This window comes from Microtus oregoni, unplaced genomic scaffold (assembly GCF_018167655.1).
Source record: "Microtus oregoni isolate MIOR12 unplaced genomic scaffold, Mior012 000004F_ref0000308, whole genome shotgun sequence".
In the NCBI taxonomy this organism is placed as follows: Eukaryota; Metazoa; Chordata; class Mammalia; order Rodentia; family Cricetidae; genus Microtus; species Microtus oregoni.
This window is the reverse complement of record NW_024543063.1, coordinates 21,940,149-21,955,706: the sequence shown is the minus strand read 5'-3', so window position 1 is coordinate 21,955,706 and position 15,558 is coordinate 21,940,149. Positions and strand designations below refer to the sequence as shown.

At 43.9% G+C, this 15,558-nt stretch overlaps 1 protein-coding gene across 1 annotated transcript in view; it reads right to left on the bottom strand.

The window, feature by feature from the left end:
• Positions 1-15,558, bottom strand: part of Col4a3 (collagen type IV alpha 3 chain) — a 127,342-nt gene that overhangs the window by 57,596 nt on the left and 54,188 nt on the right. The window contains exons 2-11 of the mRNA XM_041649675.1: positions 14,260-14,316; positions 12,548-12,637; positions 8,854-8,898; positions 7,166-7,210; positions 6,267-6,329; positions 5,568-5,621; positions 4,634-4,660; positions 3,618-3,695; positions 1,969-2,031; positions 1,847-1,882 (exon numbers count right to left, since the gene is read on the bottom strand). Of these exons, the coding sequence (XP_041505609.1) occupies positions 1,847-1,882; positions 1,969-2,031; positions 3,618-3,695; positions 4,634-4,660; positions 5,568-5,621; positions 6,267-6,329; positions 7,166-7,210; positions 8,854-8,898; positions 12,548-12,637; positions 14,260-14,316 (558 nt within the window). The remainder of the gene's footprint in view (positions 1-1,846; positions 1,883-1,968; positions 2,032-3,617; positions 3,696-4,633; positions 4,661-5,567; positions 5,622-6,266; positions 6,330-7,165; positions 7,211-8,853; positions 8,899-12,547; positions 12,638-14,259; positions 14,317-15,558) is intronic.

The window sequence follows — 15,558 nt, the reverse complement described above, 5'->3', positions numbered from 1 at the left end:
CCTTCCAGATACCGGCTTGTTCTCTCTATATAGACAGAGTGCCCCCCAAGCAATCTATTGCTGTCTCACTATCTCCACTCTTCTCTCTTTCCCTCTCCCTCTCTTGATTCTATGATCATGTCCAGTGTCCAGTCTGCAGTCTTTTTTTTTTCCTCTGCTCTGGGCTTTTCCAGGTGTCTCTGGATATTTTTTCCTCTCTTACTAATAATGAAAGCCTTCACCCTAATAATGGAGCAGTCTTGTTGGCAATTTCTGTACTGCACCTTCTCCTCTACAGTTATTATATTTAAAAAATAAATACTAATAATTGGGGTTCATTAACATTTCAGTCTTTTAAGTGAAGACATATATTCATCTTAGTTTTGAAATTATAAAGCTTTATTACTACTTTTATAGAAGAACAGCAACATGTTTCTTTTAAAGGTGACAGTTTGGGGGCCCAGGAAATTGGAGACCCACTGAATATAACGGATGTCACATTGACGTTGGGGAGCGGAAACCAGCACAAAGGGAATTTCTCTGGCTAAGCACCTGTCTGGTTTTGAGCCCATTGACCGGTTACTTCCCGGTGAGCCCTTAGATTTCTGGCCATCTAACTTCCTTTTCTGGCTGCCTCACTTCCTGATGCCCTACTTTTGCCATGCTAAAAATAAGAGAGGTGAGCAGCTGAACTTTGAGATTCTGAAATTCACGTCAGAGAAGCCAAGAGTGGAAAGCGAGCCATGGTGTCTTTAGTAATTGAGTGGCGTGAGGCCACAAGAGAGGAAAAGCTTCCACTCAGCAGCAGTGCCTACTGTGGTATGAACACCCATCACAGCGAATGCGGAAACCTACCACCAACTGTAAAGTATTAGGAGGTAGGGCTGGGAGGGGGGACTGTTAAAAATGATCCAATTGGTTCATTCTTGGACTAAGGGAATAGTGAGGTGTGGGGAGGAAAGTGAGCTCTCTGCTTCTCTCCTTCTGTTTTTTCATATGATACCTATACTCTCTCTGCACTCCGTAGTGCACAGGGGCTACAGAAAAGGCTCAGCGGGTAGATGGCCCGATTCTGTGGACTGGGGTCGAAGACAAAGTGGCAGGCCCGAGCCAGAGTTTTTGTTGCCCTCTCCTTCTGATATAGGTGCAAGATTGTACCCCAAACTTTGAGCCCAAATAAGCTTTCCCTGTCTCAGCTTGCTTTTGTTGGGTACTTGGTATCAAGAATGAGAAAAGCAACCCCCACAGTCTCTGTCCCATTGGTGTAGAGAGCTGCAGGGGAATCAAGAGATTTCAAACCTCAGTTGCTACTCATGTAATCTGAACTTAGAAGAGACAGAGGAAGAGGGAGGAAGAGGGGGAGGGGAACAGGACTCGGGGAGGGACAGAGAGATTGCTTGCGTGCATCTATCAGTGAAGTAATAAATGCAAGAGCATACTGGGAAGGATCATGTACATCGGGTCATTAATATCAATAAGAAACACTGCTTAGTAAGGCCTCCTTGGCGACGTTAGCTTCATGCAACATTTTTTAAAATTTAACTTAACTTTTTATTCACTCAACATTTTTATCCTTAAGCTACAACTTGACTTTTTAGTAGAAACACTGAAAGACCACACAAAGTCACCTTTCATTTAGGCATATAAGATCACACGGATTTTGCAAAGCAGCCTGATGGCCCAAGGCAAGATTATCAGCCTCGGAAGTCTATCCATTAGAAACCCTTGCTTTTCCCCAGTTATGGCTGGTCCTGTCCCCTGTCCTGCTGGGATTCCTGTGATCCCAGGGAGGTGCCCACTGTGGTCTGATAGGCTTTTGGGCTGGGTAGGGTGCTCTGACTGCTATAACGTGGGAACACAGACTTACCTTTGGTCCTCTGGGTCCCATGGCACCTGGAAGACCCTAGAAAAGCCATAAGGAAACGTTGCAGCAGGAGTCGTGCCCAGCCAGAGAATGCTCGTAGACATTGAGAGGGACTTCATACTCACAAAATCTCCTGGGGGACCAGGTGGACCGGCAGGCCCTGGAAAACCTGGGGGGCCTGGAAAACCCTTGAAGAGAAGAAGGAATTCAGTGTACTTGTTAGACAGTGATGTTTTAATGGAATCACAAGAGCATACCGCCTCCTTTCTAAGTGACAGCAACCAACCATTCTAACTCATTGTTGGAGGCAACAGATACCTGGGATAGTCTAATGCTACTGCATATGGGGCATTGCCAGCAATGCTTCTCTACTTGGGCAGTTTTCAGGGTTTTTTCCTCTTTATCTCTTTCTCTCTCCTTTCCTGTCTTTTCCTTCTTCCTCCCTGTATTTGGACAGTGTTTCTCCTCCTTCTTTAGGACCGGCCCCACCTACAGCTCTCCTGCCTAGTTTTCCTTATACCTATACTATCACTTCTTTCCTTTCTCTCTCTGGCTGGCATTCTCAGAAGGCTGCCCTCTCGGCTGGATCAGTACCTTGAGTTAACTGACTGTGTCACCAAAGCTCTGGGCTCCTTCTCTCTCTGTGTATAGCTGGAGTTCTTCCCTGTTGATACTTCCTAGTCCTACTCCCTGCATTACCTTTCTCATTAGCATTCATTATGTTGTAACACAAGGTACCGTTATTGACTGATATGTTTTTCTGTCTACTCATCAGATTGTGGTCTCCACGAGGACAAGAATTTTAGAACTGGTCGTTGGCTAATCTGGGCTCTAGAGCCTGGAAATAATCCTGCCGACAACTGGCCTCTAAGAAATCTTAAACATGTCGCACTGTCTTCAGGGCCTGTACAATAAATAGTGCACAGAAGTGAACTGACAGGAGACAGCTGTGTCCTTTCTGCACCACTGATCCCTCCACTGGATCAAGAGCCATCCTGTCCCATCCCTCTCTTAGGAGCCCATTACCGCTGCAAGCCACACACCTGTAGTTGTTGGGCTCTGAGCCCAATTTCACAGCTTAGTTGACCTGGCTCACCGTTCCTCCACAGCCTCAATTCAAATTCTCATTCACAGAGGTAAATATCCCGTCTCTTTGCAGAAATTCTCACACTTAATTCCAAACTAAGGTGAGTTAGTTCTGGTTCATTAGCCTGAAATTATAGTCGATGTCTACCTAAGGGGGCCTTCTGAATCACAAAGTTTAAAACAAGCCCCAGATAGCTGTGTTTCACTGGATTTATTATGAAACACCGCCAGGCTAGCTACAAATGGACTAGTGAAGCAAACTATTGGAGGTTCAATGGGGGAGAGAACCACCCTTCAGTGAAACTCATAAAGATGCTGTGTAAACATTGGCGCCAGCTTGTTCAGCACTCCAATTGTAAGTGGTAGTCAATGCATGGTGTGAACCTGTCCTTGATTTCAGCCAATATGAAGAGAGTAGAAATCGTCCCTGAACAGTCTCGAGTGACAGACACTTAAGAAGAGAATAAAAGATATCCACAATGTCATTTTTTTTGCATATCACTGTGTTGCTCCTCTCAATGGAGTCAATGTTAGAATGACATGTGAGGCGGACATTGTAGACAGGGAGAGAAGAGAGGAAAGAGAGAGGCCGGGAGGAATGGGGGAGAGAGGGAGATAGATAGATAATATGAATATGCTATAGTACGAATAAGAATATGAATGAGAGATCCTTCTAGAAGTATTGTACCTGGAAGCCTGGAGGCCCTGGAAGCCCAGGGTCACCTTTGCCATTGAGTTCCCTGTCTTCTCCTTGAGCAGGCTCACCCTTGGAAACAGAGACGGTCAGTCATCAACTCCAATCAACTCCAATTGAGTGCTTATTCAAGGTTCTACCTCCTTAAAGCTGAACACTTGTGAGGATATATACACTTAGAGAAGCATTTTGCAAATGTGCAGATCATTCCTTTTTGAAGCATTCAAAGAACTCATTAAAATATTTGTTAGCCTCTATAAATTATATATAATGATGAATTTCATTGTGACATTTATGCACTTGTATATAAAACGCCTTTTGACTATATTCACTCTCACTACCCACCTTTCCTCCAGCACTCCTGCTGATTATAGTTCACCCCATACTTTCCCACCACACACGTGTATGTGTGTGTGTTTGTGTGTGTGCACGCGCACACACGCACCCACGTACACGTGAGTTTAATTAAGGTTTCTTATAGGACCACGGCTGAGGGGCTATTTATATGCTCATGGACAACTTACCAATGGCTACACCACTGAGGAAAATCTCTCTCCTTCCCCAACAACCATTAGCTTCCTATAGCTCCTCAAGTGAGGGTGGGGTTTCACAAGCCCCTCCTCCCACTTTTCTACTATTCTTAAAAATCCGTCAACTTGTAATGATAGAAGGAAAAAGAATAATAAATCATTTCCTAAGACACCCAAAGTGGTAGTAATTCTTAACCTATAATGTGGAGTCTCAAACATGAGATCAGTTTCTTGCCCCTTGATTCTTCTTCTTGAAAGAATGGCATAACCATTCAAAGACCTGTCTATGGTGAGAGTCAGAAGAATTTGCTCAATAGGAGACAGTGCCATGTTTTAATTTCTACAGTATCTGAATTATTAATACCAAGACCTGACTTATGAGGTCAGTGTGTTATAGTTTATATTTCACTAATTAATTGAAATATTTTTTCATACATATGGTTAGAGATATTCAGTAATAGTAGATGACAAATGACTTACTTTTTGTCCTTTCAAACCAGCAGGACCCTGGGAAAGAAGCAATGCATTAGCCACCGGAGGCCAAACAAATCCATACACTTGATCTTGTCTCTACTTCCTTATATTGCCTGCTGGCCCCATAACATTCTAACATTCTTGCTACTGACTTTCAATGTCCTCAAATTCGCACATTTCAACAGATCAACAGTTTCTTCTTCATCTTCTGCCTCCCTCCAGTACAGACAGCCTTTCTTTCATCTTGCCTGCAAATTTATATCCTGTTCTTCTCCCGCCTACTCCCTAGTTCCATTTATGCCTCCCAGGTCCTTCCTGCCATGGAACCATTGCTTTCCAAGGTCAGCAATGACTTCATGTCATTTGCTAAGACCAAGTCATTAGTTCTTGTATTACCAAACCTTTCAGCATCCTTGGGTTGCCCCATCCTTCACTGAAGTCAGTTTCCCCAGGACTTCTATTCTATACTCTTTCTGGTTTGCTCTCTGCCATTAGGGCCTTTCCTCCTTTCCCTGCCTGCTCATTCCTCCTGACTTTGAAGTTACATGCTGAAGTCAAGTCTGACTTCCCATTCATTGCTCCCTATGCTCTCTCTGAATTGCTGGAGGCTTCACCTCACATCCTCTCCTCCAGTCTGTCTGCTTATTATACATCTTTGTGTGGTTACGTCAAGTAAAACAAAGCCTTAATGTCTAAACGTGACCTCATAACCTTCTGCCTTCCTTCCTTCTTTCCTTTCTTCCCTCCTTTTCTTCCTTCTTTCCTTCTTCCTCTCTTTTTTCTTTTTCTTTCTCTCTGTCTCTTTTTTTCTTTTTCTTCAGAGTCTGATAACGTCTTATCCTTCCCCATATCATGAGGGGCTTGTGTACACAACACACAGAATGGACTACTTTCATCCATACTTTATGTTTGTGATGTGGAGAGAGCGATGGAGACTTACTGGGAGCCCCGAATAGCCTGGTGTCCCGGGAATGCCTGGGAATCCTTGTTCACCCTAGAAGACAAGGAAAGTTTGTCGGAATTCTTAGCTGTGCTAGAACGTCCCACGCGGGTAGCTATCCCCGAGTGGTCCCTCCAACCAATTGTTAATGCGGTTGACAACTCTAGGCAAACCAATTCAAATTCTTGATGGTTACTGCTTAGAGGGCCGAGGGCCAGAAACCCATTATCTTAGTTGAGAGTAAGATCAGGTCGACTGCTCCTCAAATTAAGCATAAACAGCAGCCTAATTGTGCCAAGAACTTTTTAATTGCTGCTGTTGGAACTTTGGTAATTAGTTCACTTGTGGCCACCCTTCTAGGGGGGAGGGCAGGGCTCTGCTGGGACACAATAGAGGCAAGAGGGCCCTTCAACGCTCAGGTTTTCCTTTCCAGACACTAACTTTGTTCTCGAAGCTTTATTCTCTGATTGGTACCTACAACTTCTGATGCAAGAGAGTCATTGAGCTTCTGTGCGAATTGATTGGAAAACTCCCTTAAATCCATATATAAGGAGCAAGGAAGCAATTGATATTCAATCATGCTGTTGATGCTGATTTAAAGAATGCTACTAGAAAGTCCATTTCCATTTCACTACAGCCTCTTCCTTGCCCTTTCATCCAGCAATGCTCTCACTAACCACCCGTGCGAGCAGGACATACCTTAGAACCATTGCATCCTGGTAAACCAGCCAGCCCGGGAGGCCCAGGGTGGCCTGGGATGCCCTAGAAAGAGAGCAAGACTCACTGACAAAGACAGAGGCAGCATCACCAGCCCCAGGACCCTGAAAAAAAGGCTGGACTCAAGAAAAATGAAGAGTGGTTTTAAATGGCTATTGGCTAGAAATGGTTGCTTCAATGCTTACATGGCAAATTTAAATTGTAGATCTTTGATATAATTTAATACCACAGGAAAGAAAACATGCTAAGATAAAGATTGTTGGGTGAGATGTGGATATTTTAGATAAAAATCTAGGAAACAGAAAGTGGGATTGCATGGCATGCTGTTCTAAGTGAGAGAGGAAGGGAGGGAAGAGGACAGAATAGTCACCGAGGGGACTGTGGCATTGTTCTGTGCTACAAACCAGGCTGTTCTAGTTTGTTCTACCGCTGCTACTCAGTTCTGCTCAGGGGTCATACAAATCCACACTCCTCATGGTCAGTCCTAGGGTGTGTTTTCTTCTTGTAAAGAGTGTGTCAGACATGCTTCTTTGTGTGACTATTCTAACATTTTCATTAAGATGATCATGTGAGTAAGTGCACACACAAATGTACACATGCATGCACATATATGTGCATATGTACAATGCATACATATACACGCATACATATATACACATACACATGTTACACATACATATACACATATACAAATGTACACACACATACATATAGGTATACATACACAACACACAAACTTATACGCAAAAATATATACACATACATACATATACACACAATATACGCACAAACATCTGTATACAGACATATACAGATGTGCACACATACACACATAATACATATGCAAACATACATACACCCATATGCTTCTAATTACTTACTGGAAGTCCAGGAGGACCTGAAAATCCTGGTAATCCAGTTATTCCCTAAACATAAGCAAAAGAGGAAGGGATAGAGAGAAAAACAGTTAAAAATGTTCATCCTATAAACATAAAATTATTCGCCATTTCAATGATCATTCCTTTGCAGCTATGTATTGAGTATATCAAAAGGTGATTCGAAAAACAAACAAAAAGGCTTGACAAACCTTGGTACATCTGGCCTTGGCAGCTTTTGCTTTGCTTGGTGAGAGTCGCCCTTGCTATGCGTGTGGCCTCGACTGGTCTCGAGCTCACTGTGTATATATCCAGGGCTTTGTTCGTGCTTGTGAACTTTTGCCCCTGCCTCCCATTTGTAAACCTGGTGTGTGTGTGTGTGTGTGTGTGTGTGTGTGTGCACATGTGTGCATGCATGTGTGTGTGCATGCATGTGTGTGTATGCACGTGTGTGTGTGCATGTGTGTGTGTGTGCATGTGTGTGTGTCTGTCTGTGTCTGTGTGTGTCTGTCTGTCTGTGTCTCTGTGTGTGGTGTTTGTGACACAGTAAACTCGTGGAGATCAGAGGACAACTTTGGGGGAGTTTTTTTCTGTTTTTCACCTTGTTGGGGCAGGGCCTCTCTTGATATTTCTGCCATCCAACACTCAGGGTGGCAGCCCATCTCCTATATCCACCTCCTATTTGGATATATGAGTACTGGGATTGTGCACTACTGAATCTGTTTTTTTTTTTTTTTAATATAGTAGCTTCCTGGTATTGAACTCAGATCATCAGGCTCACAATCGCTTTCCCCTGTGGGAAGTTTTACCTTATAAAACTCTTAAGAGGGGGCTGTTATGGTTGCTTTGGCTGTGGGGAATTATTTTTTTGTTTGTTCTTTGAGATAAGGGCTCACTCTAATAGCCCAGCCTAGCCTGGAAATATTGCTAGGCAGCCCAGCCTCGAATTTATAACAATCCTCCTGCCTCAGCCTCCTGAGTGCTTAGGTTGTAGGTGTGAGTCACTACACCTGGCTGAAATTCATTTTTAAGGTATATTTTACATGCAGTAATCTGTTTATGCTCTGTGAAAAGCAAGGATTTTTAATATATATCCTTCTTTCCCTCCTTTCATCCCTCCTTCCCTCCTTCCTTCCCTTCCTTCATTCCCTTCCCTTCCATCTTTCCTTCCTCCTTCCTTCCCTCCCTCCCTCTCTCCCTCCCTCCCTCCTTCCTTTTTTCCTGCCTGCCTTCCTTCCTTCCGTGCCTTCCCTACCTTCCCGTTCCTTCCTTCGTTCCTTCATTCCCTCCCTCCCTCCCTCCCTCCCTTCCTTTCTTGAGTCTTGCTATGTTGCTCATGCTATCCTTAACTCCCACTCCTCCTGCCCTGTCGCTAGAGTGGTGGGATGCGAGACGAGCACCACCAAGGCTGGATACTCACGGTTGCTTCATAATCACTTCTACCTCAAACAGGACCAGCATCTTCATCACTCTTGAAAGTCCTCTTGAGCCCTTGCCCCACCAGTTCACATCTGTCCCTAAGTTGGTGACCATTATTTTGATCTCAGCTAGTGGTTTAATTTTCCTGTTCTCAAACTCAATCTGGGGAGCTAGACACGATGGACAGCCTCCTCTCTGACATTTGAATAATGTTTCCTACTAGACGATTGTTAGTGTTCAACCAACCATCAGACCAGATGGGTGGAACTACTAACCCTGATGCCTTTGGGGCCAGTGAGCCCTGGAAGTCCTGGAGAGCCCTAGATCCGAGTAGAAAAAGGAAAAGTCAGTACAGCAAAAACCTTTTGGTGGTAACACACACACACACACACACACACACACACACACACACACACACTGGACGCTCCAGGCTGGTCTCCACGGGTACTACACCACCCTGCCTCCCCCACACACCGGACACCCCAGGCTGGTCTCCACGCTGAGCAGTTTTCCTCCTGTGAATATTTCCCTGTTGGTAAATCTTGATCACTTGATCCAATCAAGTACCAATCAGAATGGACAAACAAAACTGCATTTATACTCTTGCTACTCAGAAGTGTCATCAGGGACCAATGACTTGGCATCGACCTGGGAACAGTCCCGCCCCTTTTCCTCATCCCAGGCATATTGATTCAGAATCCACATTTCATCAGGATTTTGTTGGGGTTCTCCTGCACTGGAAAGTGCTGCGAGCCTGTAAAAGACTCACATTAGCCCAGCAGCTTCTGAGGTCTGATAAGGAAGAACGCCGTGGTTAAAACGGCCAAGGAGGGCAGCAGCTGGTGACTCCGTGCAGGAGAAACAACATTTCACAGCGAAAGGTGCCTGCCACGTAGGAGAAAATGAGTAACAAAGCCAGGACTGCCTGCACCACACATGACTTTCTTTCCAGCGCATCCCAGTTTGAGGCCCCCTTTCATAGGGAATAACCTTAAATGGAGAATATTTTAGCTACACTACTTGCTGTGAAAGCACCATTGTGCGAAAGCTGTTTTCGTCATTCCAGAGAGTTTCAATTTTTTTTTCCTTTTTGAGAAAAGGCTGTTACAGAGTCTTCTGAGATTGGACTGTCTAGGCCAAAGTCAACCCTTCCCTTCTGAGGTGGAATTCCTGGGTGCAAGGTCATGTTCAAGGCTGTCTCTTTCCCTGGGTGGAAGCTGTTTTGTTATGCCTAGGTCGGAAAAGTAGACAGATTTGCAGGTTCTACTTCCCTGTAGTAAATCCTCTTGTGCAGAAAATAACACTGAGAAAGGAAGCCTATGAATCTGAAAGGTAATTTGGCAAGATTTTAATGTTTTCTGGTTGTTTGCCTTCAGTCAAGTTCTCCCTTGGGGCTGTATGTACCTCTAAGCTATGTTTGAAAATAAGATCTCATGACATGACAGGCATTTCCTGGGTTAGTTTTGTGGAGTATCTGCCCAATGTGCAATCTACACGAGGCAGCATGGCGCTAACAACTCTAATTGCAAGTGGTATTCCTCAAGGGGTGCTGAAGGCAAGCGAGCAGAGTAGGGCATAGGGAACGAAAGAAGAAAGGAGTTCTCGGCTGGTCTACCTGTAGGCTTCACACACCGAAAATACTTGGACCAGAGAAACGAAAGGAAATGCAAGCCCAAGCCCTGAAAACAGTCAATGGAATAACCAGAGTTTTAAAAAACGTGAGTGTGTACATGCATGCATGTGTGTGTGTGTTATGCATGTATGTGGAAGCCAAACGTGTGTGTGTTATGCATGTATGTGGAAGCCAAACGTGTGTGTGTGTGTGTTATGCATGTATGTGGAAGCCAAACATGTGTGTGTGTGTGTGTGTGTGTGTGTGTGTGTGTGTGTGTGTTATGCACTATGTGGAAGCCAGATTTGGCATTTGGTATCTTTCTCTATTATTCTGCATCTTACGTTTTCAAACAGAGACACTAACTGAACTGAGAGTGTTAATTGGTTCAGTTAGGTTGGCTGGTTATTGAGCTCCACAGATCCCTTCTCTGTCCCTCTGCTCCCAGCTCTGGGATTTAGATGTGCATTGCTGTGTCTGGCTTTCACAGAGGTTCTGGGGATCTGAACTCAGGTCCCTATGCTTATATAGCCAGTACATTTTACCTTCTCAGCCATCTTGCCCATCCTAGCTAATTCAAGATTAGCATCAGAAGAAGAAAAGGAGGAAGAATAACACTGGCTTGGACCAGACAAACAGGAATGGTAGAATCCCTGGGCATCAGGCTTGGTTTTGTAAACTGTAAGTATGGCTTTCGTCGCTTAGGTGTGGTCACAGATACTTGTCTCTGCCTTTAGTGCTTGGCCTATAGCTCCTAAGATCCTTCATCCTTCCTTAGAGGTTGGGATACAAGGATTGTCTTTAGCCTCCTAATATTTGACTCCTCATATAGAGCTACCAGGTCCCTCGGAATCCCCCAACACATAGAGAGACATCTTTTGATGAGGGGATTTTTGACAGGCTCCTGGCTTGGGGCTGGTCACCAGAAAGCTAATCCCCGATTAGAAGCTAGGAGTCTCTGGTTGCAGCCCCACTGTCTAGGCTGAGGAGAGGCTCCTGCCTCCTCGAGGAAGTGCCTGCAAAAGTCTCTAGTCTGAGGTGATTACGGAGAGCTCTGGGCAGGTGGGCATCTATGAACCACAAGAGCGAGACACTTCACTTCCAGGGGACAAAAGTGCCTACACTGAGACCTTCAGTGAACCCTATGTGTCTATTCACATGTGTCCTTTATAATGAGGTGGCGAACAGAAAGGTCTCCTTGAGTTCTGTGTATGCATCACAGTGCCAACATGAGGAATATACAAAATACGGGGAGGAATAATTGGGTCAGTTCTAGGATTGAGGTAAAAATATCACTTAAGTGTTCTCTGCATTTTTCTAATAGATATGTCAATACAGTTTGCAACTTTGAAAGATTCCACAAAGATCAATTACAATGATTTTTTAATAGGTTTAATAAGTTTACAGCTTGCTGGAGACTAGTAGTCAGGAGAGGTTGTGTGCGTGAGAGCACTCGAATCTGTCTAGCTAATGTCACCAGTAGGAAGGTATGAGCAGCGGATCTCACGGTGCGGTTATTTAGCAAATCCTCTCGGGTGTTTATTGAAACGAGACCTTTGTGTGTCACACCCTTTAGGGTAAAGATGTGTGACAAGTGTGAGGGTAGCAGTCTCTGTTATAGACCTTATAAGCCTGATGCTTAACAGACCCCTCAAAGGTAGAGGTGGCTACGGAGACAGGAAGAGATTCAGGAAAAGGGACTTCCAAAACCAAAGGCAGACAGATGTCTCCAGACCCACTCGAATGGAATCAAAGAAGAGGTTCGTGTCAAGTAAAGACACAAAAGCACCCTCTCAGTGGCCATTTGGAGGTCACTGGCTATGGGGAGGTGAGCAGGAGACCAACAGGTACCACATTAACAATTTCTTCAAGAACCTGACCTATGGAAAAGACAAGGAGAGGTTGACAACCTTTGGTTAGGGTACCTAAGGATCTAGATAAAGGTATATGCCAGTATAGAAGAATACTTGAATATTTTAGCACTAAAAGAGAAGAGACAGCACCAAAAGCATAGTTCAAAGGTCTCTTAGAGAGGAGGTACTCCTGGACTACGGTCATGATGGGAATCCCAGTGGTCAGGGCACAGGTAGAAAGACAGGTCTTCAGTGAAGGAGGAAAGACCTCATCTTCCCGTGTAAGACAAGCTTGGCCAGATTCATGGCTAGAAACTACACGGGGTCTGGGTGACTAAGAATGTACCTCCAAAAGCTCAGCTAAGATAGGAAACCAAGGATTTGTTTTTCATCCACCAGGTGGCTATGATGGGAATTTCTCTTCAGGGCCTTACTGGCCTATGTGGTGGGCATAAAAAGGGGTTTGGTAAACAGAGCATTAACAAAGCTTTAAGGGTGACATACCTTGGGTCCCTGTGGTCCAGGCAAGCCTTCAGGACCTGGAAATCCTTTCTGGCCAGGTAAACCAGGGGGCCCAGCACAGCCTTTCTCCCCCTGTTAAAACCAAAATGGAACAAGAAGCAAGCAGCAATGAGCCAGCAACACACTGCACCAAACCCCAGCCTTCTCTTCTTCATGGCGTTCTTCTCCTGCATCAAAGAGTCAATAATCGCACTCAGCACCCAGGAAAACCATCATCTAGAGACACACGTCCGTAGGCTTCAAAGTGATGCCCATGTCCTTGTAGAGAATGACTTTTCCCAGATGGTAAACCTACTACTCAGGATAGAGGTTAGAATGGAAGGGACCAAGAATGGAAAGAACAGTATGTTTAGAAAATTAAGGTTAGGCCGGGCAGTGGTGGTGCACGCCTTTAATCCCAGCACTCCGGAGGCAGAGGCAGGCGGATCTCTGTGAGTTAGAGGCCAGCCTGGTCTACAAGAGCTAGTTCCAGGACAGGAACCAAAAACCTACAGAGAAACCCTGTCTCAAAAATCCAAAAAAAAAAAAAAAGAAAAAGAAAAAGAAAATTAAGGTTAGTGGAGTGTGTTTATTAAGGCATGGAAATGGTGAAGGTGAGGTGGAAAGCCTTGTTTTGAGGTCTTAGTAATGACAGAATGAAAACAGAATGCCATAGAAGTACAGACTGGAGACCTTTTGTTGTTGCATGGGAACGCATCCCCCAATCAGCTATTTTCATAGGAGCTGCAGGAGAGGTGTCAAGGGCAACATCATGATCTTGTAGGTGGAGCTAAATGATGCTATGGGCCCTAGTAGAATTGAGGTTTTTTTTAAAGCCTTCCCATGTATGTGAATACCAAGAAATAGTCTTAATAGTTAAGACCACTAGTTAATTTGTTTTGTTACATCTGGTAAATGCAACAAATAAATAAATAGATAAATAACTACATAAAGCCACAGAAAAGATTGAATGTCTGGTCCTTTCCACTGGTATGTAGGCAAGCACACCTGCTAAACAGAGACAGAAGTGGATTTGCTACACTTCTCAAAGCTCAGTTACTTTCCCATGTTTGAGGACTGCATTGTGTGTATAGCTGTTAGTTACCCTTCATTATTGTTGAATAATTAATTAATGTTTCCGAGGAAGGAGTTTGTAAACAAACAACAAATACTTTAGCTCTGCCTGTCTTAATTTTCATAAATTGCAAGTTAATGGGGCGAACTGATGAGATTTCACAGCATTCTTTTTCTTTGAATTCTGCAATGGAGCTTTGAATTTTTTTTTTCCTTGACTGGAGTGCTGCTGCTGGATTTTACCACCAGGGGGCGATCTTGTCCCAGTGCTGCGGCACAGCATCTGTGGGTTTCATTCAATGTTTACATAGAAGCGAGAGAATCAAGTTGTTTTAGTTTCTTCTTTCATGTTTAGCAACATCATAAATATAGTGTATGCTAGGGAGGCGTCTTAAAATGTTCTCTTTCTGCCAACTTGCTACTTATTCAGCCGAGAGAGTTACAGTCTAACTGCCAGTATTTACACAAGGAAGCAGGAGTAGCCAAAGCTTCGTAGAAGGCTTTCAACATTGTTTAAGGTTAATGTTTATATATAATTACTTTAAACGTGGATTTAGGGGACTTTGATAACGTAGTGAAAATCGCCACTACAGAAGAGTAAAGTGTGACAGACTCAAGGCAGCGGGATGTTCTGTTCTTACCTTCTCCCCTTTGGTCCCCACGCAGAGGCACCGGCCCTTGCCTTTGCAGACGCAGCCCTGGAAAGCGCAATAGAGGACAGTTGGTGGATAGCCAACCCATTTTATGTTCTTTGAATCTTGGACACTTAAACTCCCATGCATGGGACACTGGCATTTCATCAATAAATGTGAAGAGGAAAACCATCCTAGAAAGAGTGTCAAATGACATGGAAGTGTCACCGTTTTTTGTTTTCTGGACTTGGGAAGTTAGGCAACTTGTTTGTGGAAAAGGAAAAGCTGTTTATCTCTCTCCCTTTTTCCATGATAAGAAAAAGTTGGACTGTCTGAAACTGCCATTGTTGTGGGTGGAAAGTGGTGTAACACCGGCATATTCTTAGCTTCAGTAGATCGTGCGCTTGTGTGTGTGTGGGTGCGTGTCTGTGTCTGTGCGTTTGGGTTCAATGCATATTTGTACCTGACTTTCCTGTGTGCAACAAATCTCATATATCATGACTGAACACATAACATGTTCCACAGGTGATTCCAAGCTTCACTTTCCCTGAAACAACGCTCAAGACTAAAATAGATGCTCACTGTGTGCCTTGTAGACCTTCACTCACTATGCTGACATCTGAATGATCTTCCTTATGAAAAGAACAAAAGCTACATCACTGAGCTGGGGAAATGCTGTCCTATCTCGTCCCTTTGATACCTCCACAAACTCAGCCCTTAGAAACTATGTACAGATCAGCTCTAAAAAATATTGACTACCTACAGAGAAACAAGAAGAAAAATAGCTGTACATGGCAGATTTAGTATGTACTTTGACATAAATAATATACTCTGTGGTCATACATGAACCTTTTCCTTCAACGTTTCCTTTAGTTAATACTAACTGCAAAATTAGTCTTCTTCTATAGAAAAATATAATTGATAATTGATAATATCAACTGATAATTGATATTGTACAAAGCTAGGAGGCTTGTAGGTAAATTACAAAGGAAAGAGGGAATTCTATTTGTGTAACTGAAAAGAAAAAGTCTCAACACATAATGAACTGAATATGTTTCCTGAGGGGATGACGGGGGCTTTTGTGCCATTCACAGAGGTGAGTGTATGGGGGGTGACTTCCACTCTTCCCACCCTCACCCATTCATGAACATTGTGATTTATATGAAAGGGAAGTAACTGACTGAGGCGCTGATAGCCTCCCTGAGGTTTGGTTATTTGATATTCTCAGAAGACCAGGTCTTTGCTGTTTTCCTCACAGGTGTTTGGCATGATACTAGCATGTCTTGATGATCTCAGATTTGTCTTTCT